Source organism: Calliphora vicina, chromosome 1 (assembly GCF_958450345.1).
Source record: "Calliphora vicina chromosome 1, idCalVici1.1, whole genome shotgun sequence".
In the NCBI taxonomy this organism is placed as follows: Eukaryota; Metazoa; Arthropoda; class Insecta; order Diptera; family Calliphoridae; genus Calliphora; species Calliphora vicina.
In genome coordinates this window covers 129261470-129286585 of record NC_088780.1, presented here as the reverse complement: position 1 = coordinate 129286585, position 25116 = coordinate 129261470, and the positions used below count along the sequence as shown (strand labels likewise).

The window sequence follows — 25116 nt, the reverse complement described above, 5'->3', positions numbered from 1 at the left end:
ATGTTTTGTTGGTATGATCGATAGCAATTTGTTGATGAAATCAGACAATATATGGGCTGGAAATGATAATTGTTTTGCCTCTGTTATTAGTATTATAAAATATACGAAATAATAAACGTTTTGTGGAGGAGGCAGTATAAGCAAAATAATATTTATTGGCATAGAATGATGCCTACACTTCAACTATTTAAAGTTGAATAAACTTTATTATACTTTAAGTGATTATTGTTTTCTGTTAAGTATATGGATGGACTGTCACACAATTTGTTCGTAATGATTTCAGTTCCGTAATTTTTATTATGATCGATTTCGTTTTAGCTTCTTCAAATTCCGTGGAATTTATTAATTCCAAAAATATTTCGTTTTACTTTTTCTGAAGATGCAAAATATGGAATTAATTCCACTTTCAATAGGAACGGTATTCTGTGACAGGACTGATAGTTAGCATTCATTTCCATCAAATATTTTTTACCTTTTATTATTGTAGTGTACCATTATTCTTTGTTGCCAGACATTATTATAGTTAACAAAACCAATTTTAATGATTAATTATTAAACTTTTTGTTTTGCAAGCTGTATTATTTTTAATTTAGAATTGCTAAATTAAATATTGATTTAAATTATGAACGATAAACGTGCTTTTATAATTATATATTGTAAATTAGTTGCTATGGAATTGATATTGTCTGAAATATAATCGTTGTTAATATAATATTGACCTAATTTTGCAATTCGATTGAACAAGGTTGCTATATGATTTAGCAAAAAATGTTTTATTGTTTAAGAAATAAACATGAAATTAAAAATATTGCTTTTATATTGTTGTTTTTAAGATGAGGGTGAATTATAAATATATACGTACATTTAATAATTTCCTTAAATTTTTATAATTTGCAAATACTTATAGTATATAATAGGCCTATTATTATATATTTTATTTTATGTTAACCCACGGCTGAGATGTTTGATGTGGCTTTGTTAAACGTTTCGCTAATTGTATTGTTGTTATTGAGTGATAATTATAGAGTGGTAAGTTTTGGCGCTTAATAGGCAATAGTCTGTTTATAAAAATAATAGAGAACTGCGAGGGATGTATTAAAATTATTTGGAATTTATCAATACTACAATCTTGAAATTGAACCAATGTTTAAAGTTCCATTACAAGACCCGTTGTCATCTTTGGTAATTGCTGTCAAATATATTTTATTTTTCTTTTTATTTTTAAAAATAAATTCTTTTCATTTTCTGTATTTTAATTACGTCCGTCTATCACATCTTGTTGTATGCTTGACACATAGAGCAGCATAGTGCGGAAACTAGAAAAAGAAGCACAAACACAAAAATTACTCAATATAATCACACATACGAGTGTTGTTTTTTGTTTTCACATAGTTTTTTTCTACTAATTTATTCTCACCACTTAGGTTTCTGACAACTGAGTTAGGTCTTTGACAGGAGATATATATAGGTCAAAAATCGAGGTTGTCCTAGTTTTTTCCTTATATCTCAGCCATTTGTGGACCGATTTTCTCGATTTTAAATACCGACCGAGCCGGAAGAATTTCGGAGATATTGATGTATGAATCGTGTATGTAAGTTATTTGGGGGCTTCGGAAAGTTGATTTCAACACACAGACGGACATGGCTATATATTCCGCTATCTATAACGATCCAGAATATATATACTTTATGGGGTCGCAAATGAAAAATGTGGAAATTACAAACGGAATGACAAACTTATATATACCCTTGCCACTCATGGTGAAGGGTATAATTATACAAAAAAACTTTGACAGTTGATAGTAGCCATACTGTTGAAGCTACATCTGTCGAATTGGCTGTCATTTATTGAGTTTATTTTGCCAAATCATTATGGACGGATAAAATGTTTAACAAAAAGATAATTGTTTTATTAAAATGGGTGTTAGAAACTGTTTAGACTTAGTTTCAAAAAATGGACTATGAGTGGGTACGTCAGCAATTAAAATTGTCAAATTTGAGACGATACCAATCCACATGAGATCCCAGAGCGTATAATACATCCCGACATTTATTTGAGAACGACGACGGGGAACTGAAAAAAAGTGGAAATAAGTCTGTAACTTCCAAATGAATAGCCCGATTTTAATGTATGGCTATAGAGGAGGTAATAAGTTTAAGTTTTGAACTTGGGCTTATAAAAACAAGGGTGGCCGAGCCACAATGCCTCAAAATGGGACACCTCGGGTATATCAAAAATTAAAAATTATGCCAAATATTGGTTTGTGATCCGATTTTAATGATTTGTATACATATGGAATCTACTAGACAAGATCTACAAAAAACATTGCTTTAGCGATATTTATCTATAGTCTACAATTTTTTAGCTTTTGAAAAGTAAATTTTTCTTTTACCTAACTTGGTCTGCTTTTTTTGCTAATAACGGATCCAATTCTTTTCAGGTTTTCTTGAAATATGTTTTTTTGGTAGGATAATTACCAACCTCTTTTAGCCTAAATTTTATAATATGGACACTTAAGATACGAGGACGGATCTACGGGCCACACAATCCGTGCAATATTGGACATTCTGCACATGCGATTTTAGGGCATCGTCATCTCAAGTGGAGGTAATGTGAACCGGCCATCGAGAACGAGTATTTTGACCCCGTTTGGCTTTCTCTTGTGGGGTTTTATTAAGTCGCAGGTCTATGGGAATATAACTCAAACTACAACGGCTGGCAAAGCCATGTAATCCATGATATCGGGAAAATGTAGACCGATTTATGCGCCAGAATCATGGAAAATTTAACATTTTGGATGTGCGCCACCCATTAGCACGATGTTATATTCCATGCATTCCATACTATGTATCGATGCCATTATAGGCCTTTCAAGCGAACTATAAATTTCAATGATATGTAACATAAACTTTGTTTTATTTAAATTTAAAGATAGGAAGCACATAACCAAAGACTCTTTATAAAATTATGCCTAATGTCCACTAAGCAACAACAACTAAAATTGACCTTAACCATCAAAAAACAACACGACATAATCCACACGAAAACAAGCCAGAGAATTAACAATAATTAACAACGCATTACCTAGGCAACACAAGAAACAAAAACCTTAAATGAAACACACCTGAAAATCTACCTAAAGAAGAGTTATCTACTCATGTACATACATAAGTACCTACTCGTACATTTTACGTTGTATGAACACCAAGAGAGGCACCTTGTACGAACGATGTTGCATTGGAAGGCGATAATACTTAATGGCTTCAAATGATACAAACATGGAAACAACAATGAGCCTAATCACAATTTTTACCAAATGCAGCAACATCGACATCTGAAACAACAATAACCAACACACTATGTAGTCAATAGGTTAACGAGATACAAAAAAGGTCATGTAATGATCCACATACTCACTCACTCACTCAGTCACTCACATACAGCATCATTACAAGATGTATAAAAAAAACAAAAATAAACAAAACTGCATGTTGAGATGATTTTTCAATCAAAAGATTAATGATGTTTCGTCTAATGCTGCGTAAGGGGAGTTATTTCATTAAGACAATGTGTGGCACTGAGAAAGAGATGATGAAGGGACGGAAAGTGGAAAGAAATAAATTTGAAATTAGTGAACAAGTGAAAGATTTTGTGAAGATGAAGATAATGAAATATTATTACAACCGAAAAATAGGCTGTTGTTTAAACAAATGTCGACCTTAAGACACTCTACACTAAGGTGTGTGCAGAGTGGGCTGGATATAAAATGTGACTTTTGTAAGAACTTATTGCTGTTACATTACATAGTGTGTTAGTTTTTTTTATTGAATTATAAAGTAAACAAGATAAGGTTGTGTATTGTACTAATGCTATTAGGGTTGTCATTCGAATAATTGAAGAAAAATTTAATTTTTTATTCAAATGAATAAAAAAATTATTCGTTCAATAATTATCGAGTATTCGAATAAATTTAATTTCAAGTTAAAATTTAAAAAAATAGTTTATACAATACACATTTTGAAGAAAAATATTTCAAAGAAACAAGACCAACATTTCATAATATTATTCCAAGTTGTTTAGATGTAAAATTTTATTGGAAACTGCTTTCAGCATTCGTTTTCCAATCGACTTTGGATTAACACTAATATCACAATATTTGAAATATTGCTTAAATACGAAAATATTGTTAATACCAAAGACCTAAAAAAGGTATATCCAATAGAGTGAGAAATATTCTCTATTAACAATACAGGTATCATTTAAAATCATATTCAATAAAACGCCTTAAAAATTGACTTAAAGCTATATACTGGTTTAAATACATGTTGGAATCTAAATTCCTTAAATCAGCAATTATTCCATAAAGTACTTGATGAGATTTTATATAACTAAAATGATCTAATTTATTATTATTTACATCTATATATTAATAATTTTGCACAATATTGTTATTAATTTTTAACAAACAATTATTAAAAATATCCTGGTTTTAAATATATTTGATTAAATTATACCAATAATATGTTTTAATTTGTATGTGTTCGAATAATCGAAGAAATTTTAAACGATAACTCAAATAATTATAAAATTATTCGATTAAAATAAAATTCAAATAATTGGTGATTTACAAATATATGAAAATAAATCTGAATTTCTATCTGGCGGATTTAAGAGACATCAAATAGCCATAGTAGAGCAGTATTCAAGTATACAAATTAAAAATTTTTCATTCAGGCTAAATTGTGAGCCAAAAAAACTGGTATTCATTTAAATAAAACTTAAACAGTTCAATATAAAAGTTCTCAAAAATATGTAAATTTATTCAAATATTGTACAAATTCATTAAACATAAAAATATTGGCGTATTACTTTGTATTTATAAATTTATCTACTTTTTCTGGAAATCCTCCCATTAAAGAGTTTATGGTTGCTTAAGTTACTTTGTTGGATGAGGTGGTTACGCTTAAAATCGGACATATCCTGGAATACCTTTCCTGTGTTCATTAATTATTTTTTTTACAAGCATCCAATACCTTTCCACATGCCGAAGTTCTGGATAGTTGGGTGGAGTTTCCTCCCATGCTACAAAATTTACATTATTGATTGAATACAACTCAAACCCATAGAAGGCGCTCTATGGGCTTTTAAGATAGGTGCTTATTGTATGAGATACATTTATAAATTAAACATTTATGACCGATAAAGTCCAATTTCGGAAGGACATTTGTATGGGGGCTAGGTGAAATAATGTACCGATTTCAGCCAGTTTCAATTGTTCCTTGGGCCAAAACAGTTATATGTACCAAATTTGATCGAAATATCTTCAAAATTGCGACCTGTACTATGCGCACAAGGTTTACATGGACCTGTACTATGCGCACAAGGTTTACATGGACATAAAGTTCTTTTTGACTCATTCAATATGTGTTCTATAATATTTTTTTTTAGGTAATGCTTTTTTTTAATCACAGGAGAATATTTCGTACGATTTGTGTACGATTTTAAAAATGTGTGACTTTAAAGTTGAATACTACAAACATTTTGAATTTTATCGACGTTTATTAAAAAACGCACATGTTTACACAAATATCTACAATATTTTAATAATTTTAAAGATGTCGACCAATATGTAGTCGAATTTTCCACTGCTGAAATTGTATATAAATAGGATCAGTCGGTTAGATATGGAAGATTTACTTCCAGGATTATTCTGTCCGACTGTGCAGTGTTAGAAATGTTTCACTTCATCTGATCTCCTCATTATTTACATCTCGTACATGCGACCGAACGAGGGCTATAACTTTCATGTACATATGTGCCGATTTTAGTATATTTTTATACCCTACACCACCATAAAGCCCATAAGTATTAGTCCAACACCTACCTTAAAATATACTCATCAACTCAGAACCTAATGAGTGAAATTAACAATGTCCGCCTCTCCGTCTGGCTGGCTGTCCATGTAAACTTGTGAGCACAGTACAGGTCGCAATATTGAATATATTCCGATAAAGTTTGGTACATTTTGTTCGGCTCAAGGACTCATACTTACAAGTTTTCTGTGGATCGATTCATAATTGACCATTCTTCCGGAAATTTCTTTACTTTTTATAGAAAAAAATTACATGTAGATCGGTCCATAAATGATCATTGCTCCCATATAAAGCCCACTTCCGAAAAACACTATATATTTATGTATAGATCGGAATTACCCGATTGAAATTCATGCTTGTTTACTATCATTCAAAAATTACCTTTGTTCCAATCTGGGTGATAATTTACTTATATTGGCAAAATTTTACATAGGAGAGAGCACAAAAGAAAGGTGTTTAATATAGATAAATTAAATGTTTTTGAAGTCTGTTATGGATAATTAAAACACATAATATATTTTTTATGACTTTTTTCACACTTTCGCGTGCTCTAGGCACAATTAAATCAACAAAGTGAAATTGATATTTAAATTATAAACAGTAAAACCACGATATTATTAATTTCAAATATTAAATTTTTCACACTAGACAAAAATAATTTTATTTTTAAAATCATCAACTCTGCGTATGGCCGTACTTCCCTTCAAAACAATGCACTTCAGGTATACTCACCCACTGAGTTGAGGTACAATGAAATACAACTTTGAATTAAAATTTGTTGCAGTTTTAAGTAGTACCTATGAATGAAGAAACAAAAAAACTGATTTATATCAAGTGAAGGTCCCAGTATAGCGAAAATAAATTAAAAAATATCTGAAGATAAAGGTAATTAAAATTATGTTTTTAACAAAATACTCAACATCACGTCTTAAAAATTGCAACAGACTATTAGCATAAGGGCAACATAAAATGTTTGAAACAATTAAAAATAAAACAACAAATTGAAAAAAAGACAAACGATCGTCTCCAACTATTTAACACTAATGATGATGGTTTAGTTTGTTGGCAATTGAACAAAATACTCGTTAAATTAATGATCGTTTAATAAATTTCTAGAGCAACTATAAATACTTATAACATTTAACTTGGAAAACATATTCCAAACACAACTGTTCAACGAACATCACCTCATTTAACTAAACTCCTTCTCCTCTAACAATAAACTCAAATTAAGCAAGAACATGCGTGGTTTTATTGTAAGTGACATCCACCACCAAAAAGAATCATTCTTAAGGATTAATTAATTGTTTTTGTTTTGATTTATAGATTTTGTGTTTTGCTGCTTTGGCTGTAGCTGCTCCTCAAGGATACAACTATCCCAGCCAGCCTAGTAATCAGTATTTGGCTCCCGGTGCTGGTGCAGGCTCTGGTTTTGACGGCCACGGTGTCCAGGGTTATCAACAACAACCCTTGGTCTCCAAACGCTTCTTCATTCACTCTGCCCCAGAGGAAGAAGAAGTAGAAATCCAACAAAAGGACATTGTCATTGGTCAACCCCGTAAGAATTTCAATGTTGTCTTCATTAAATCGCCCGCCGGTGCCGCTCAAAAAACCAAGATCCGTGTCATTCCTGCCGTTAACGAAGAGAAGACTGTCATCTATGTGTTGGCTAAGAAAGCTGGTGAAAATGAAGTTACCGCTCATATTGAAGAGCCTCATACCACCACTGCCAAACCCGAAGTATTCTTCATTAAATACAAGACCAACGAAGAAGCTGAACATGCCCAACACAGCATTCAAGCTGAATACGATCGTTTGGGCGGTTCTACTGTCATTTCCAATGAAGGTATTGCTCCAGTCTCCTCGGTTATCGGTTCCTTAGATGGTCATGGTGCTAATGTTGGTGCTGGTGTAGGAGCAGGATCAGGTATCGGCTCTGACTCTGCTGGCCATGGTGCTGCTAACACTGCTTATTTGCCACCCGTGAAGAAACATTAAAAAGGAGTTTATTTAGAAAGTAGTTTGACCTTCGGTCATTTGAACTGATGTGTGATAGACTTTTTTGTTGCCACAGAATTGTTATTTAGATTTTATGTAATTAATTTTTGTTTTATTTTTTGTTAACGTTCAATTTGTTTGTATTAAATGTAACTATAAAGAAATTATTTTTGGTATTTCTTATTAACAGAAAATCGTTGTCAAATTCAAAATTGGAATATATTTTGGGGGATTTAAACTGTCTGCTATTAAGTCATATTTTCATAATGTCCTAATACATAATGATAGTTTTATCAAATTGTTGTTGTGCTTCAAACTAAAAAGTCTTATTTTTTTAAAAAGAAATGGTCATTTTACAAGGTCTCCTATCATGTCATATTGTCGTAATGTCCTAATATTTCACGACTCGGTGGCTCGGCTTATTCGACTCTTAGGTGTTAGGCACAGGTCTCAGCTGGTTGGTTACTATAACACAATAAACATAGCATAAATACTAGTATTATTTTAGGAAATTTTTTTCTTGAAAGGCAATAACAACATTTTCAAACCATTGTGAAATATTAGGATATTATGACATAATAGGAGACTTTGTGAATTGACCAAATGTCATTTTAGTTTAGAACTTTTTTGTTTGAAGCAGAACAAAGATTTGTTTAAACCAGCGAAATGCAAAGAGCTCTCAAATGAGCTCTCTTGTTTTTATTTTCACATGTACGATAGCACACACATTGTATAAAAACAGTCAGTCTCGCATGAGCATTGATAGAAGCAGGTTGTGTTACGCTTTTATGCTTGTTTATTTCATTATTTCAGCTATTTGTTTTTGCCAGAGAATAATTCTCAACTCATACAACTACAATATCTAAAAACTGTAGTGGTGTGAGTTTGCATTTCGCTGGTTTAAACTATCATAATGTGTTAGGGCATTATGACAATATGACGTAATAGCAGACCGTTTGAAACCCCCAATTAATTTTGTTATTTTAACGTTTAACTGTAAATATTTCTGAAGAAAATCTGTAATTCCGACTAGCATTGGAACAGGAAAGCGAGCTAAATAGCTGTAACAGGTGTATTTAATTTAAATTATTGCTTTAGAAAAAAAATAATTTCCCATCATCGATTTTTAAATAATAAGATCAATGACCAAGGAAATGTTTGAGGAAAATATTTTACTTAATTTTGTCTTGAAGGGAATCACATTGAACCCATAGTTCTCCAGTCTTCTAAACTATACTAAAACTAAAATAGGACATGGGTTTATGGCATGACAAATACCAGGGGAAGACAGATCTAATAAGTTTACTTTCTGAACTAATGGACTGAAATACCCACCATTAAAAAAGATAGAAGTATATTGATATTGTCATTCAATTTGTAACACATCGAAATATTATGGGTCCTCATAATATTCTAAGACGATCTAGCTATGTCCGTCCGACGTAATATGGCAAAAATGAAAGAAGCTAGCTGAAATTTTCCACAAATACTCTCTGTTAACCCTCTAATGCGTAAGCATGCCACAAGGCACTCATCGATAAATGCCAATAAATGCAAATATAAATGATATTTCATTTCAAAAACTTTGGAAGCTTTTTAAAATAATTTAAGTATATTTTTTTGCAACTGTTACATGAGTTTTTGAAATGCAAAATCAGTTATATTTGATTTTTGCGTTGAGGGCCTTGGGTATGCTAGGGCATTAGAAGGTTAAGGTTTGTTTGGTATTGAAAATAGGCAATAGCGGTCCATGATTTCACCAAGCCCCCATACAAATGTCCCCCCGCAATACTGTTTGAGCAGTCATGCACTGAAAGTTTACAATGACTCGTTAATATTACCATCATCCTTCATCTAGAGAAGGGATTTTTTTTAAAAACAAACACAAAATGCGAATCGTTTTGCTTATCTGCATAAACACCCGGAGTCTCTGGCAGGAATCGAACCAGCAACCCTTGGATTGATAGTCCAGCACACTACCGTCTAGTCTATCTGGGCACCACTATTAGAAGTTTAATAAAAGAACTTTATCTCGAGTTCATCGAATTAGACCTGAGAGTATACAGCACAGTTTATCTCGTCAGCGTATATCGTGTTCTTGTTTCAAGTACGAGGGCATCATGCCCTAAATCATTGGGTTTCCAAATGAAGGTTTCTGAAAGTTAGATGTAATATTCAGACCCTCTGGAGAAATAGTGCGTAATACACATGTGATCCAAATGCAAGCAGATCTCGGAATTCGGTGCAGATATTCGGCACTGTTACACTGTATATCTAAATAATCAACTTAGGACTTATGCTAGGGTTGACAAGCAACCTTTTGTAGAGCTTCGTTTACAACCTTGATCTAAAGATTTGTCATATATTTTTGTTATAATTAGTGGCATGATATTTTATCGTCTTAATTCATGTGACCCAATATTTATATTATAAATTTCTGACTTTATTTGTAATCTATATGGAGCTTTACAAAAAAGGTTAACATATGAAATTATGTTGCCCATATTTACATATGAATCCTTTGTATTTTCACAAACTCGATCAAATGCGTGTGTCAGTTGCTGGTGATGCATGTAGTCGCCATCCAAGATTTTTAAAGAAATATGAAAAAGTCTTGCAATAATTGAATGATGTGTTCAATATAATACCAACCGAGAAATTGTGTATATTTCTTCCATTCTCTTCCATTGTTTTGTCTATCAATATCTAAGTATTTTCGATACAGCTTGAGTAAAGTCTAAAGTGGTTTGAACTAAGTGATGATTTCAATGTAACTTTTTGGAAATGGAAAATGAACAATTACTAGAAAACATTTTTAAATTTTACAATTGTAAACTGGTAATGGAGAAGATCCGACAGCATTCGGATTTACCATTTCCGATTTTAATGAAATTTACCACATACATAATAATCCAATATGTTCCTCATATCATTGACTCTTTCAATGAAAACTCATTCCGATGGGTTTCCGATGAAAAAGTCATTGATTTGAGGAACCCCTTGGAACCATAATATGTGTAGTAAATTTCATTAAAATCGAAGATGTCAAATCCGAAAATATCAAAAAATATAATATTGGCAATATCATATTGCATATGAGCCCATGAGCAGTTAAATCAACAACATTATTATCTAAGTGTGAAACAATGAACTTATTTTTGAGATCATCCTATATATTTCTTCCCATAATGAAGAAGTATGTTTAAAACTAGGTTTTTTTAATTTTACTAAAACTAAATATTACGTTATATCTTATTCATGTTGTCTGGTGAAAATACTCAAAAATGTTTTGTATGCTGAATTATATAAATTAAAAGGGTTGGGCTAGTATCATACTATGTTAAGTGTAAGTATTTCAATTACAAGTACTCGTACTAAATAACCTGAATTAGAAAAAAAAAACGAATTAAAATCAAAATTAATTTATTTTTTATTGCACCCAAAGAAAGCAAATTTTCTTTATCATTAAAATACTATTTTGCACAAAATACCTTTTCATTTAGTTAAAAGTCTTAATAAACCATGAATTAATTGATTGGTAACATCATGTCTACTATTTGTGTCAAAGTTATTTAAGTTAATTTTATTGGAATTTCTAATAATTTGTTTCTTCGAATTTAAAGATAAACAAATCAACGTTCATATTAATTACATTAACTCTTAAGCGTATAAACGAAATTGAACTCTGATCATGGTTCATATTGGATTTCTAACAGATACATAAAATGAAGTATACAGTTTGAAAGTGGTTATTGCATTGACAGATACGAACAATATTTTACAGTAGCAAACTTGATTAATGTTCAAATTATGCAAATTTCTGCAGCATTTGAGGAGCTACTAAATTTTATTGTATTTTTATAATATTTATTTAGTTTTGGATGTGTATTTATGCAAATTTAATAAAATTACTGACATTAAATTAAAATACCATAATTTAAAACAATATATATACAATAATAATGTCAATATTACAAAAATAAATTTTAAATAAAAAATAATTAGTATAATATAAATAATAGTTAACAAGTTTTGTATATTTATGTATATATCTATATACTTAAATATACCAAACATGGGATGCGAATACTTAAATAATGAGAAACATTTTGAATATTATTTAGTCTTATATTTTTATCAAATCTGTATTAAAATTTTATTGGTTGTGTAAAAATGCGAAATTTTTTTTTAAATTTTTAGCTTTTATTTTGAAGCTTTTGTACAATTTAAATAGGCCATTGTTAGCTATGACCTTTTCCCATCATTGCACATAGGTCTGGAGTATAGTTTTTTTTGGCCAAAACCATATACTTTCTTTTTTACGTTGAAAATTAATTGAATACTAATAAGTGAGTGGTTGAAATAAGTTTTAGCACTTATTAACACTTTTGTGACCAATAAAAATTTAAAAAAAAAAAATTTTTAATTAAATAATTTATTTTTAATGTGCTAATATTTCACACTCAACACTTTTCAAGATTTCGTATTATTCTTATTTTAAGTCTGTATTAAAAAAAATTTTATAACTTAAAATATAAATTTTTGAGGTTATAATTAGCTTAAATAATGTAAATTTTGCATTAAACGGGCAAGTTATGGTAAAATAAATTAATTGCAAATATTTCCCAACATATTGGATTAATTTCGATTTTTAAAATTTTTCTCAACATTTTGTTTTATTCTTAATTAAAGTCTGTATTAAAAATTAGAACCAAAAAATGTTTATGACCAAAAAAAATATATTTTTTGAGTAATAATTTGCTTAAAAATTTTTAATTTTTCATAAAACGGACAAGTTATGGTAAAGTAAATTGATTGCAAATATTTTCCACCATATTGCTCTAATTTCGGGTTTATATACTTTTCTCAACACTTTTAACCATTTTGTTTTATCTTTGTTTAAATTCCATATAAAAATTCCAAAAAAATATTTTAAGTAAAAATTAGCTTAATGTCAATTATTAACAAAACGGGCAAGTCATGATAAAACAATTTGATTGCAAAAATTTTCCAACATATTTGCATAATTTCGGGTTTTTATATTTTTTTCAACACTTTTAAACATTTTGTATTATTCTTAATTAAAGTCGAAGTTTTAATGAATATAAATAAAATTTTTGAAAAAAACTAAATTTTTGAAGCAAAACAAATCTTAAGAAATTGCTATTTTTAACGAAACGGGCAAGTTATGGCAAAATATATTGATTGCAAATAATTCCTAACATATTGGTCTAAGTTCGCTGTTTGATAATTTTTTCAACACTTGTAAACATCTTGTTTTATTCTTAACTGAATCTGTATAAAAATAAAAAAAAATAATAATAATAAATAAAATATATCTAATATATTCTGCACATCAACAAATTTTTTTAAGATTTAACTTTTGACATATAAATTATATCAACTATAATCTAAATAAGAAATTTTTTATTATTTTCTTTATTTAACTAAAAAATCTGTTGGATAAGCATAGTACCAACATGATAGGAATATATTTTTTTTTTTAATTTACGAAAAATATTTTTTTTTTGTTTTATCGCGTTGTAACGTGTAGTAGGTTTTTTAAAAAACAAAAGTCCACATAAGTATATTTCAAGTGTTTACTTCCACATTGCAGTACCAAAAATGTCATCGCAAGATTTTAGTGTTGGCCATAAATTGTGTATTTCTAGACCTATGTGCATTGTGGCAACATATGGATTCCGAGCCAAAAGAACGACTCATCTTTTGAGGACAAGAACGAATTAAGCCAATATCGGATATTCTGTTCCAAAGTAAAGCGTATCCCAGAGAAAAGAGTTCTGCATCGATCGAAACAAATAGTAGTCGGACGGAGTATGATCTGGACTATAAAGCGGGTGAAACCAAATTTCCCAACCATTTCATACTAAATGAAGTGAAAGGGTATTGCAACAATTGGCCGAGCGTTGTCATAATGAAATATTACGGTTTCATGTCTGCTCGCATATAGCGTTTTTTGGCCAATGCTCGCTTCAACCAAATCATTTGCATTCGGTATATGTTCCCTATTATGGTCTGGTCAGATTTCAGCAGCTAATAATAGATAGGACCCAAATTCATTTGGATATTTGGCTTTAGTTTCGATTTCTTACTCTTCGGATTATGGTAATGATTCGTTGCAAAACTTATTTTCTTCTATAGCCTTCAAGCATCAATTCCGACATGCAAAATCTTCTTTCAAGGTCTCTCGGCTTCAATTCGTATGGTATCCAAAATCCCTGCAAATATTTTGAAATTGCTGCTTGAGTAGCAGCTAGTGTTTATAAACAGGTTTTTCTTTGAAATCTCGACTTTTGCGAACCGGTTAATTTCAAATGTTGATTTTCGGTTAACCGGTTTATATCACTCGGTTAACCGGTTTTTAAAATTTCGGACTAAAATGAGTAAATCGCAAGTTTTATAAAACATTTAAACAATATGAACCTCTTTCGCAACAAATTTTTAAGAATTAAAGTGATTATGGATACTAGAGGACTTAAAAACTTTTTCAGAATCAATTGCAAATAATGAAATTATTAAAAATTAAAATTAAATTTCTCATAATTCTAAAAGTTTAGACTAAATCTTACTACTGATTCATTATAAACTTAGGGATGATTTTACCAAATGTTAAATTGAATTTAATGTACATACATTCTTTCAATAAATTTGACTTCATTAGTGTGTTTTGTTCTTAAAATTTAATTTATTAATCATTTCGTTAGCTTAGTACAAAGTTCCTTTCAGAAATAAACTGTCTAAAATCCATGATCTGAAATATTTCTGAAATCTAATAATGGAGATTTATTAATTATTTGGAGTTATAATGGCAAGTAATCGCAGTCAAGAAGAAGAGCGTTTGCATCTTATATGTCCTTTTTTTGGGACTTGGAACATTTTATGTTTCATATCGGAAAGTCGTGGTGATAATAAATTTTTAAAATTATTAAATATTTAATAAACAAGTAAGAAAGTATGGTCGGTCAAGCCCGACCATATAATACCCTACACTAAGTAAAAGAGCAAAAACATTTTTCTTTTAAAATTTCAATAATTTATATTTTTGAGTGATTTGGTGGCTATGACCAATTATGGATCGATCACCATGAAATTAGGTCGTGTGATTTATGTCTATATGAAAGTTTACTATGTTGAATTTTGTGAGTATACCAACATTTTTAAGCGATTTAGGCACGTTAAAGTGATTTTCGGAAGCGGGTCTATATGGGAACTATGACTAATTATGGACCGATCGTAACAAAATTTCGTGACATGAATTTTGTATATATAAAACTTATTTGGAGCACAATTTGTGGAGATAAATTTATAAATTAAACATTTATGACCGATAAAGTCCAATTTCGCAAGGACATTTGTATGGGGAATAGGTGAAATAATGGACCGATTTCAGCCAGTTTCAATAGGCTCGGTCCTTGTTATATGTAATATGTACGAAATAGTAATATGTACGAAATTTGATTGAAATATCTTCAAAATTGCCACTCTGCGCACAAGGTTAACATGACAGCCAGCCAGCCAGCCAACCAGACGGACGGACGGACATCGTTCAATCGACTCAGAAAGTGATTCTAAGTCGATCGGTATACTTTAAGGTGGGTGCTAGACTAATATTTTTGGGCGTTCCAAACATCTGCACAAACGCATTATGCCCTCCCCACTATGGTGGTGTAGGGTATAAAAATAGTGAATTTTTATTAAATATTTAATAATTTTGGTTTTGGTTGAAATTTAATTTAATAAACCAATAATTAAAACAAGTATTATATATTTAGTAACGTATTTATACTCAATTCAATTTGACTGAGATAATAATTTTGAAATTTTTTTAAAATAAAATGGACTTAGCGCTTTTGCATTTAATATTAACCAATCCTAACTACTAAAAACCAAAAATGTTATACCTTTGTATACTTTATTGGGCATATTATGTTTTCTTCACTACATATGTGTGTCGGTTAACCGGTTTTTTCGAAGTCGGTTAACCGACAAAACGGGTTTTTCGAAGTCGGATAAACATTAGTAGCAGCTCACAATGATTTTGCAAGTTTTTGTTGAGTTTCACAACAATCTTCATGGAGTAGTGCCTCCAATTCTTGGTTTTCCTACTTTTTTATCTGCCCTGGGCGATCTTTGTCTTCCGTCTCAAAATCACTACGCACCAAGCTTTGGTGAGTAGTGGGTATGCTTCACAGGCACTTTTTTCCAAATTAAAGAAGTAAAGCAAAACTTCTCGCATATGACGCTTTGTTGGTACAAAGTTCGACATTTTCGAAAAATACCCTTTAAAATGACATATAAGTTAACAAAAACCGCGTTTAAAAGATACGCCATCTATTGTATATCCCACATTTTGAAGTCATACACCTAATAGTAAACAAGTAGAACAAACCCTGTCTTATCCATACTCATGATGATACTTTTTTTTAAATAAAAAAATTAAATTAAATAAGTGTCTGCTTTGCCGTAGGTGTTTTACATATGATTTGATCACGCAATGATGACGTTTTTTTTCAAACGGCTACTGGCTTTATTTTTGAATATGATTTTTGGTCAAGAAATTTTCGGCAAAAACGTCTCACACAATGGTAATGATGATGTGAGTATTATTATTATTATTTTGGGTGTATTCATCTATAATTAATTGACATAACAAATTTATTACAAAATTTTGGATTTATTATAAACACAAAACAAAATCCTCATGTGATGTTAATGTGTGTAGTTTTATTTCCGCTTACAAAATTGTTTTTATTAATAATAATAAAGTAATTTGTTTGGAGCAGAAAGTAAGTTGGAAAATAAAAAAATATTGAGAAAGTATAGTTGTCGACAAATAGTGTTTTTAATTATAGTTTAACCTCCAACATTTTTTGATGTTCATTTTATATTTTGAAAACTCATTCATGTAGTTAACTATAAATGTCAAGTAGTAATAATAAATATTTTTTCATATAGTCTTATTAAAAATGCACTTAATTTATAACTCATACGCAATGATGCACAGTGGGAGAACTGAAAAAAATGGAAATAAATCTTTAACTTCTAAACGGATAGCCCGATTTTAATGAAATTTCCTAAATGGCAATAGAGGAGGTGTTGGTCAGTTTAAGTTTTAAATTTGAGCTTAAAACACCAAGCGGGTACCGAGCCAAAATGTCCTCGGTGGGGCACCTAGGGTATATCAAAAATTAAACATGACGCCAAATTCTTGTTATCGATTCGATTTTAAAAATTTTTATTTACATAGAATCTACTATAAGAGATCTTTAGGACACAGCGATATATTATCTTCTATAGTTTACGAGTTATTCTCATTTGAAAATTAAAAATTTAGTTTTAAAAATTAAAAATTTAGTTTTGTCATTCCGTTTGTAATTTCTACATTTTTCGATTAAGCCATGTCCGTCTATCTGTTCGTCTGTTTGTTGAAATCAGCTTTCTTAAGCCCACAAATAAATAACTTACATACATCAATATCTCCGGATATTTATGTATGAATCGTGGACAACCTCGATTGTTGACCTATTTTTACCTATATCTGGACTATTAAGTCAATAATATAGCCAATATGGATAATGATATATATTTCAAAGACCTTTGCAATGACGTATATAAGACCATAGTAAGTTGGACCTACAATGGGTCAAAATCGGAAAAATTATTTTTTAACCCGAATTTTTTTTAACAAAAGTTTTTTTTCGCTAAATATTAAAAAAAAATTTAAAAAAAAACAAAAAGAAAATGTTTAAAATGTTTAAAATTTTTAAAAAAAAAATTAAATTTAAAAAAACATAGGAAAAAAATTTTTTTCCAAAAAATTAAAACACTTTGGGAAAAAAAATAAATTTTGTTTAGCTAAAAATATTTAGAATTAAGATTTTAAGATTCGGCAAAGCCGTATATAGCTCTCTTACTTGTTTTACCTACCTTAGCCTGCTATTTTGCTAATAACGGACCAAAATCTTCCCGATTTTGAAATATAATTTTTAGAATTAACAACAAATTTAGTAATATTCCTTAGAAAGAACTGTTTAAAAACCTCTACTGAGTCAAAAGTTATGTGCATTTACAGTGCTGTGCAATATAATAGACTATTGTATATCAAATATTTTCTCTTCGATTTAACACTCTTAAAAAAACATTCTCTTAGGAATTTTTGGTACCGTTATTTTTGATATTGTCAATACTAAAAATAATGGGTATTTTTAAGAAGTTTCTTTCTTTCCTTTATGTGCTTTCGTAAACATTTTAAGAAAAGTTAAAATATAATTTGTGCAAAATAATAGACTTATTTTAAAGGATTATATTTTTTGTTTGAATTTACCTTATAATTTGGATAAATTTTCTGAACATAATTAAATGTAAGGTAAATGAAATATTATTTTTGAAAAAATGTTATAAAATAATATTATTTTTACGAAAAGATGGGTCGTAATGTACATTGCACTCCTGAAGAAAGGATAATAGTGGAAAAGTTACGTGACCAAGGAAAAACACTTGATTTTATTGCGGAATTGCTTGGAAGGTCTCATCATTTCGTCAGAAACGCCATCAAGTGGAAGCCATCAAAAGAAACACGTGGTATATAAAAAAGTATTTTTTTCGAGAATTTTTTACGTTAATGTTTAGTTATACATAAAATAAAAACAAAGTAAATAATGCGTTTATATTTTTCTGAAAGGTAACATTTTGGGAAGTATTACAGAAAATAATTAATTTCAAAATTTGCGAAAGGTCCAAGCCTTTCTCCATTTTTGGTATTTTTGAAAAACCACATATTGATGGACGGTATACAAGATACGGCACAGCTGAATATAATACTCTCACTTCTTTTATATTAAGTTATAATATCGATGCCAGATAATTTTTAAGTTTTATATTTGGGTAAATGAAATGCTAAAACTATTTGTAATATACTATAAAACTATTTGTATATTCCGACTTTGACACAAATCTTAAAATTTTCAGCATTGGATTTTTAGATGACGCACAGTGGTATAGAAAAAAAGAGGGAAGTAAATCTGTAACTGCTAAACTTTTAGTCCGATTTGAATGAAATTGGACAAAAAAAGATAAAGTGCTTTCAAGTTTATGTTTTGAATTAGGATCACATGGGCCCATTTGGGGGGCGGCCAGGGGTCCCAAAGTAGGACAACTCGGGTATTTTACAGTTTTAAAACGATAATATTTCCAATTTCAAAAAAAATTACATATTGAGGGCATATATTCAAAACTCCCTATCTTTGATTTTCACGAAAATGACTTTTTGATGGTAAAATGTTCAGTAAAACAGCCTTCATCTGCGGTGTGATTTTCATAATTATGATTTTCATAATTATAATTAACATATTTTTTTTTTGCCTTTTTCATTCTCTATTTTTTAGAATTAATTTTTTTCCGAATGCAAAATTCAAATAATTAATTTTTAAATATTTGTTGGTATAATTTCTTCTTGTAATTCATGTTTTCTTACTGATTTTTCATTCTGAACATGAATTTTATATTTTTCAATTATTTATCAAAATTGCGAATGCCGATACTGAAAAAATATTTTACCTTTTTGTTTTTGGAAAATATAATGTCCATGGCATAAAAATAAATGGTTAAAGTTGGAGTTTGCTTAAAAATGTGTCTACTTTCAAAGTGTCATCTATTATTTTACCATAATTTACTCCAATCAAACAACAAAAAATTTAAAAAAAAACATTTTTTGTATAACTTTTTGTCTAATATTGTTTATTGTTAATTTTTTTATTTTATGTTGTATTATTAGCCGTTATCTTAAATAAATCACGTTAATAACTGAAATCAAAGTAATATGGACGAAATGTGGTTTGTCGCAGTGAAACAAATTAGATATATAGTGTGATATAACACCATGGTCTATTTTTTGGGGGAACTATCTGATATCCACTTTGTACTTCTTAATAGTTACAAAAATTTATATATTGTGTAGTTTAAATACTACAATTTTCAATATTAAAAAGAAAGTTTAAAAAAATAATTCTAAATAACTTTTACAGATAAAATAAACCCTGTGATATAATTAAACTAAATAGCCTGAAAATTAAAGACAATAAACTTTTTCTACACAGCAATGTTTACCTTATGCTTAAGCTAATAAACTGACAAATGGAATAAATGTATAAAATAATTAGAAATAATTGCTAAAATCAAAACTTAAAATCGCAAACTCATTACAAAAATTTAAATACTATACGACAATTAGATCCCGCTATAATGGGTGAAATTAGATCTACAAGAAGCCATGCCAAATTAGAAACTACTTGGATTTTTCAATGAATTTAACATTGTTATTAAAAATGTCAAATCTCAAAGTATCGTCCTGTTTTAGACTAAACGTCTGCTGGTACACTGATGTATTTATTTTAAAAATATGAATCATTGGAAATTACAACATTTTTATTCAGTAAGTTGTTCTTAATTTTAATATACAAAATATCATGTCCTATTTTTACATATGCATGATATAGGGTAAAACATAAATAATAGCAAAAAATTATTTTAAATGTTTTAAATTAAATATTAAAGATCAATTTATACATGTTTTTTTTTTTTTAATTTATGAAAGCAATTTTTAACTTCTGATAATATAGTGAATGTACATATGTAGTTTAATCTGGCATCAGCAAAATTTCAAACATATTTTTAATAGAATGCAATAAAATAAAATTATGTTTTCTCTGCTGCTACTTTTCTTTTGATGATCATTACAAAAGAAATAACAAGTGTTGGGTTTGTTTCTTATTTTCGTGTGATTATGATGATGAACATAGAGGTAACATTATTTGGTTGTGGTATATAAATAGTTGGCATCTTGCTACAGAAGTCAGTGCAAGTTCAAAAGCTAAAGCAAGCAAAACTTCAATAACAAAAAACTTCAATTCAACTATTTTAGTTAAAACCTAAGCTTTGAAATGCGTGGATTCATTGTAAGTATTAATAATTCCAATGTTACTCTCCATAGATTAAAAACAAAAGGAATTTAACTGGAATGTTGTCTCTATTTAAAGGTATTGTGTTTATGTGCCGTGTCAATGGCTGCACCTCAGGGTTACAACTACAATCAAGGTGCTGTATCAGTGCAACAATCTGGAGCTGGAGGTTTTGGTGGTAGTTTTAGCGGTGTTGCTACTTCAGCTACAGGCGGTGGTGCTTTCTTCCAAGGTGGCCAAAGTATTCAACAATCTGGCTTTGGAGGACACCAACAAGTGCAGCAACAACAACAGCAACATCAGCAACAGCAACAAGCAATCGTTTCAAAACGTTTCTTTATCCACTCTGCTCCTGAAGATGTAGAGGAAGACTACAAAGAAAAACACATTACAGTTGGTGTACCCAAGAAGAACTACAATGTTGTTTTCATTAAATCCCCAGCTAAGTCTAACAAGAAGACCGCCATTAAAATTAGCCCTGCTCCCAATGAGGAGAAGACTGTCATTTATGTGCTCAGCAAGAAAACCGATGCTTCCGACATCCAAGCCGAAGTTATTGAACATGCCACCACCACTGCCAAACCTGAAGTATTCTTCATTAAATACAAGACCAACGAAGAAGCCAATCATGCCCAAGAACAAATCCAAGCCCAATACGATGCTTTGGGTGGTACCAGCCAGGTTACCGATGAAGGTGTTGCTCCCGTTACTTCAGTTATTGGTTCATTGGGTGGTGGAGATGCTGGTGCAGCTGCAGGCTCAGGTTTTGGTGCTGGCACTGGCACTGGCACTGGTGTTGGTGCTCATGTTGGTGGCTCTGCCAGTTTTGGTGGAGTTCAAACAGGCTCTGGCAGTTTCGGTGGTGTTCAAACTGGTGCCATTTCCGGTGCAACCAATAACAATGCTTATTTGCCACCAAATTTCTATTAAATGATTTCTATAGTTAGTTGAATTTGTAGTCCTTCATTACTTTTTCAAATTGTTTACAAACAAGTAATGAGGACAACATATTGTTATTGTTGTTTGTTAATAATTTTGTTTTATTATTTTTTTGTTAAAACATATTTAGTATTGTTTAGTTAATAGAGCTTTGTACAGTTTAGTAATAAATTGTTTAAAAAAAATTTTCTAAAAAAAAATTATTTTATTTTTTAATTTAAACTGTGTCGGGCTGAAGACTGTAATTTCGTTAAGATATCTAATGCTCTTGACCTGTTCATCGTTTTCATGATGATCATTTCAATCATTCCTTTTTCGGATCATCGGTTGTTGTTTTTTTTAAATTTGCTTTCTACCACTGTTCATTCATTTATCTATCTATCAATCATACTTTGTAATGGTTTATTATGAGTTCTTTTTATTTCTTATTTGGTTTTTGGTGGTTTAATTAAACTTTGCTGATAAGTTTTTTTTTGGGGATTTGGTGTTTCCCTCTGCTTATTTGGCTGTAAGTCAGTAGGTTATGGATTTTAGTAATTTTTAATCAACATGATTTAATTTTGTTTTTTATTGTTATTTTTTCATTAAAAAAAATTAAAAATTAAAATAACAAATCATTAGTAAGGTGCATAGAGTTGAAGGTGCGCTCTGATGTACTTTCACTTTGAAAATAATATTTTAATAATGTTATTATAAAAGTATAAACAATACATAAAAAAACATGCAACTTTAATTATATACTCCACCTTAGGGGTTTGGTATAACCAAAAAAAGGCGGAGTTAATTATTATTGAAATTATATTTCTAAAGAAATTACAAAATACTATAAATTATTTTATATTTTCATTATTGAAAATTACACTAGTTTACAAATCAAACATTTTTGTTTGCTCATGGAATGAAACTTATATTTTTGAGAAGAGCTAGGGATGCTAGTTAATTGATAATATTTTGTTTCCCACCTATACGTCAAAATTTTGAGATATATGGGTTTTTATTTTTCACCTGCCCTGAGTACTACTAATGCATACTGTAGAGTACAGAATTGTGGTAATTTAGTATTTACATCGTTTTTGGGTACTCAACACTCTGGAGAAGCTACTAGATACTTTCAGAGTTGTATTTTTTTTGACAAATTCCTAAAAAATTAACGGGGAAAAATAAATACTGTTTAAAAGTACATCTTTCCTGTAGATAAACGTTAATAAATCGCTATTAAATACAAAACTCTAAAGTAAAAACTATTTTAAAATGTCTTCTTGAATGTGTAAAATAAACACAGACCATTTCTGTTTTATTTGCGGAAAAATTATTCAGTCAAATCGAGGTTTTCCTACAACACAAACACTGCAAAATGCTTATTTACATTAAAAAAGTTCGTAAAAGCTTTAGATAAGACAAAACCAGCATTTCAATAATTATGCAGCGTGTTCCCGAGTCTTTCTGAGGCTAAATTAAAAGAAGGGATATTTGTGGGTCCTCAAATAAGAAAAATTTTGGGTGATACCAAATTTGAGTGTCTATTAACCGATGTTGAAAATGCAGCATGGATTTTTTTGAAACTTGTTGTTCAAGAATTTTTGGGGAATAAGAAAACTCAAAATTACAGAGATATTGTTGCGAATTTATTACATAATTTAGAACTGATGGGTGTAAATATATCCCTCAAAATTCCATTTTTACATTCGGACACATGAGTGACGAACATGGAGAGCGTTTCCATCAAGATTTGAAGTTTTTCGAGAGGAATTATCAAGGTTTTTGGGTTCAGAATATGCTAGGAGAATACTCGTGAGGGAGTCAAATGAAAATAATTATAAAAAGATGACTAAAACACTTCACTTTTAATTTGTTTGTCCTAATTTAATGTACATTTTTATATGTTTCGTTTTTAATAAATATCTCAAAAGTTTGACGTCCAGGATTTTTTTTAATATTTTTTCCGAAGTTAGAAGACCTAAATACACAAATCCCCTTATGTTTCAATTCATGAGCAAAAACGTTGTAAACTAGTGTTATTAGTTAAAAAATTATTAATTAAAAAGTTTTATTTTGACTGAGTATTGATAATAATAATAATAAAATTGTCCAATTCACAATTGGTGTCGGAGCGTTGTATGTCGTAATTTTTTATTAATGTTTTGTTTTTGTTTCGAAAAATATTTATGACATACAACGATACTACGCTACGATATCAATTGTGAATGGGACAAATATGTTTATAGAATAGTTATAAAATTGAATTGTTATTTATTTCAATGTAGTTAATTTATTTCATAAAACCTTGGTCGAAATAAAAAGGAATTACGCAATAATATAGTTGTGTATGTTTACTGTAACCATTTCAACATTGTTAGAAGTTTTTTTTTAAATAATATAAATACATTAACTATTTAAATGATTGTGGTAACCATAATATGATTAATTTACGATTCACATGATTGTATCAACCATATATATGGTTACAGTAAACAAGTATTTGTTTGTGACATCTATTTTCATGATGACTCATTATATCATAAGAGTTATTTTGTTCTCAGATAATGATATCCATAAGCCGAGAGCAACATAATATGGTAAGTCCTTTATCATAAAAATGTTTGTCACAAACATATACTTGTGTACTGTAACCATATATACGGTTGATACAATCATGTGAATCGTAAATTAACCATATTGGGACTATCAAGGATTCTCTAGATAATTGGAATTTAGTTACATATTTAACAAAGTGTATTTATGTTTATGATAATACTAGCTGACCCGACAGACGTTGTCCTGCCCAAGTTAAAAAAATGCTTGTGTTCGATTTGTGAATTTGTGAGAAGCGGTTTGAAAAGGGTAAAAAATAGTTAAAAAGAAAAAAAAACGTATTATTGAATGATAATTTTTATTCATAAAGGCCATAGAATAAAATATACATAGAAGCGCTACTGAGACACAAAGAACCTAAGTTTGTTGTCAAAAACCTAAGTCTTGCAACAACAGAATACATGTAAATCAATGTACATATTTTGAGTTTTTATATAAGTAAGAGCTCCTTTTCTTGATTAAACGCTTATTGGCCAAGGTATTAGCGAATTTAGATATTTTGAGTTTTTATATAAAAAATCGATTTTTGGTCAGAAATATGAGTGATCACAGATCGAGCTCCTTTTCTTGATTAAAAGCTGATTGGCCAAGTTATTAGCGATTTTAGATATTTTGAGTTTTTATATAAAAAAATCGATTTTTGGTCAGAAATATGAGTGATCACAGATCTAGCTCCTTTTCTTGATTAAACGCTTATTGGCCAAGTTATTAGCGAATTTAAATATTTTGAGTTTGT

General features: G+C 29.7%; 3 protein-coding genes across 3 annotated transcripts in view; 2 read left to right on the top strand and 1 right to left on the bottom strand.

The window, feature by feature from the left end:
- Positions 1-25116, bottom strand: part of TwdlG (TweedleG) — a 97142-nt gene that overhangs the window by 27790 nt on the left and 44236 nt on the right. The window lies entirely within an intron of this gene.
- LOC135948920 (uncharacterized) lies at positions 7116-7872 on the top strand. The gene is made up of 2 exons (XM_065498370.1): positions 7116-7130; positions 7201-7872. Exons 1-2 carry the CDS (start codon positions 7116-7118, stop codon positions 7870-7872), a joined length of 687 nt encoding a protein of 228 aa, XP_065354442.1.
- TwdlV (TweedleV) lies at positions 20832-21779 on the top strand. The gene is made up of 2 exons (XM_065508070.1): positions 20832-20846; positions 20928-21779. Exons 1-2 carry the CDS (start codon positions 20832-20834, stop codon positions 21777-21779), a joined length of 867 nt encoding a protein of 288 aa, XP_065364142.1.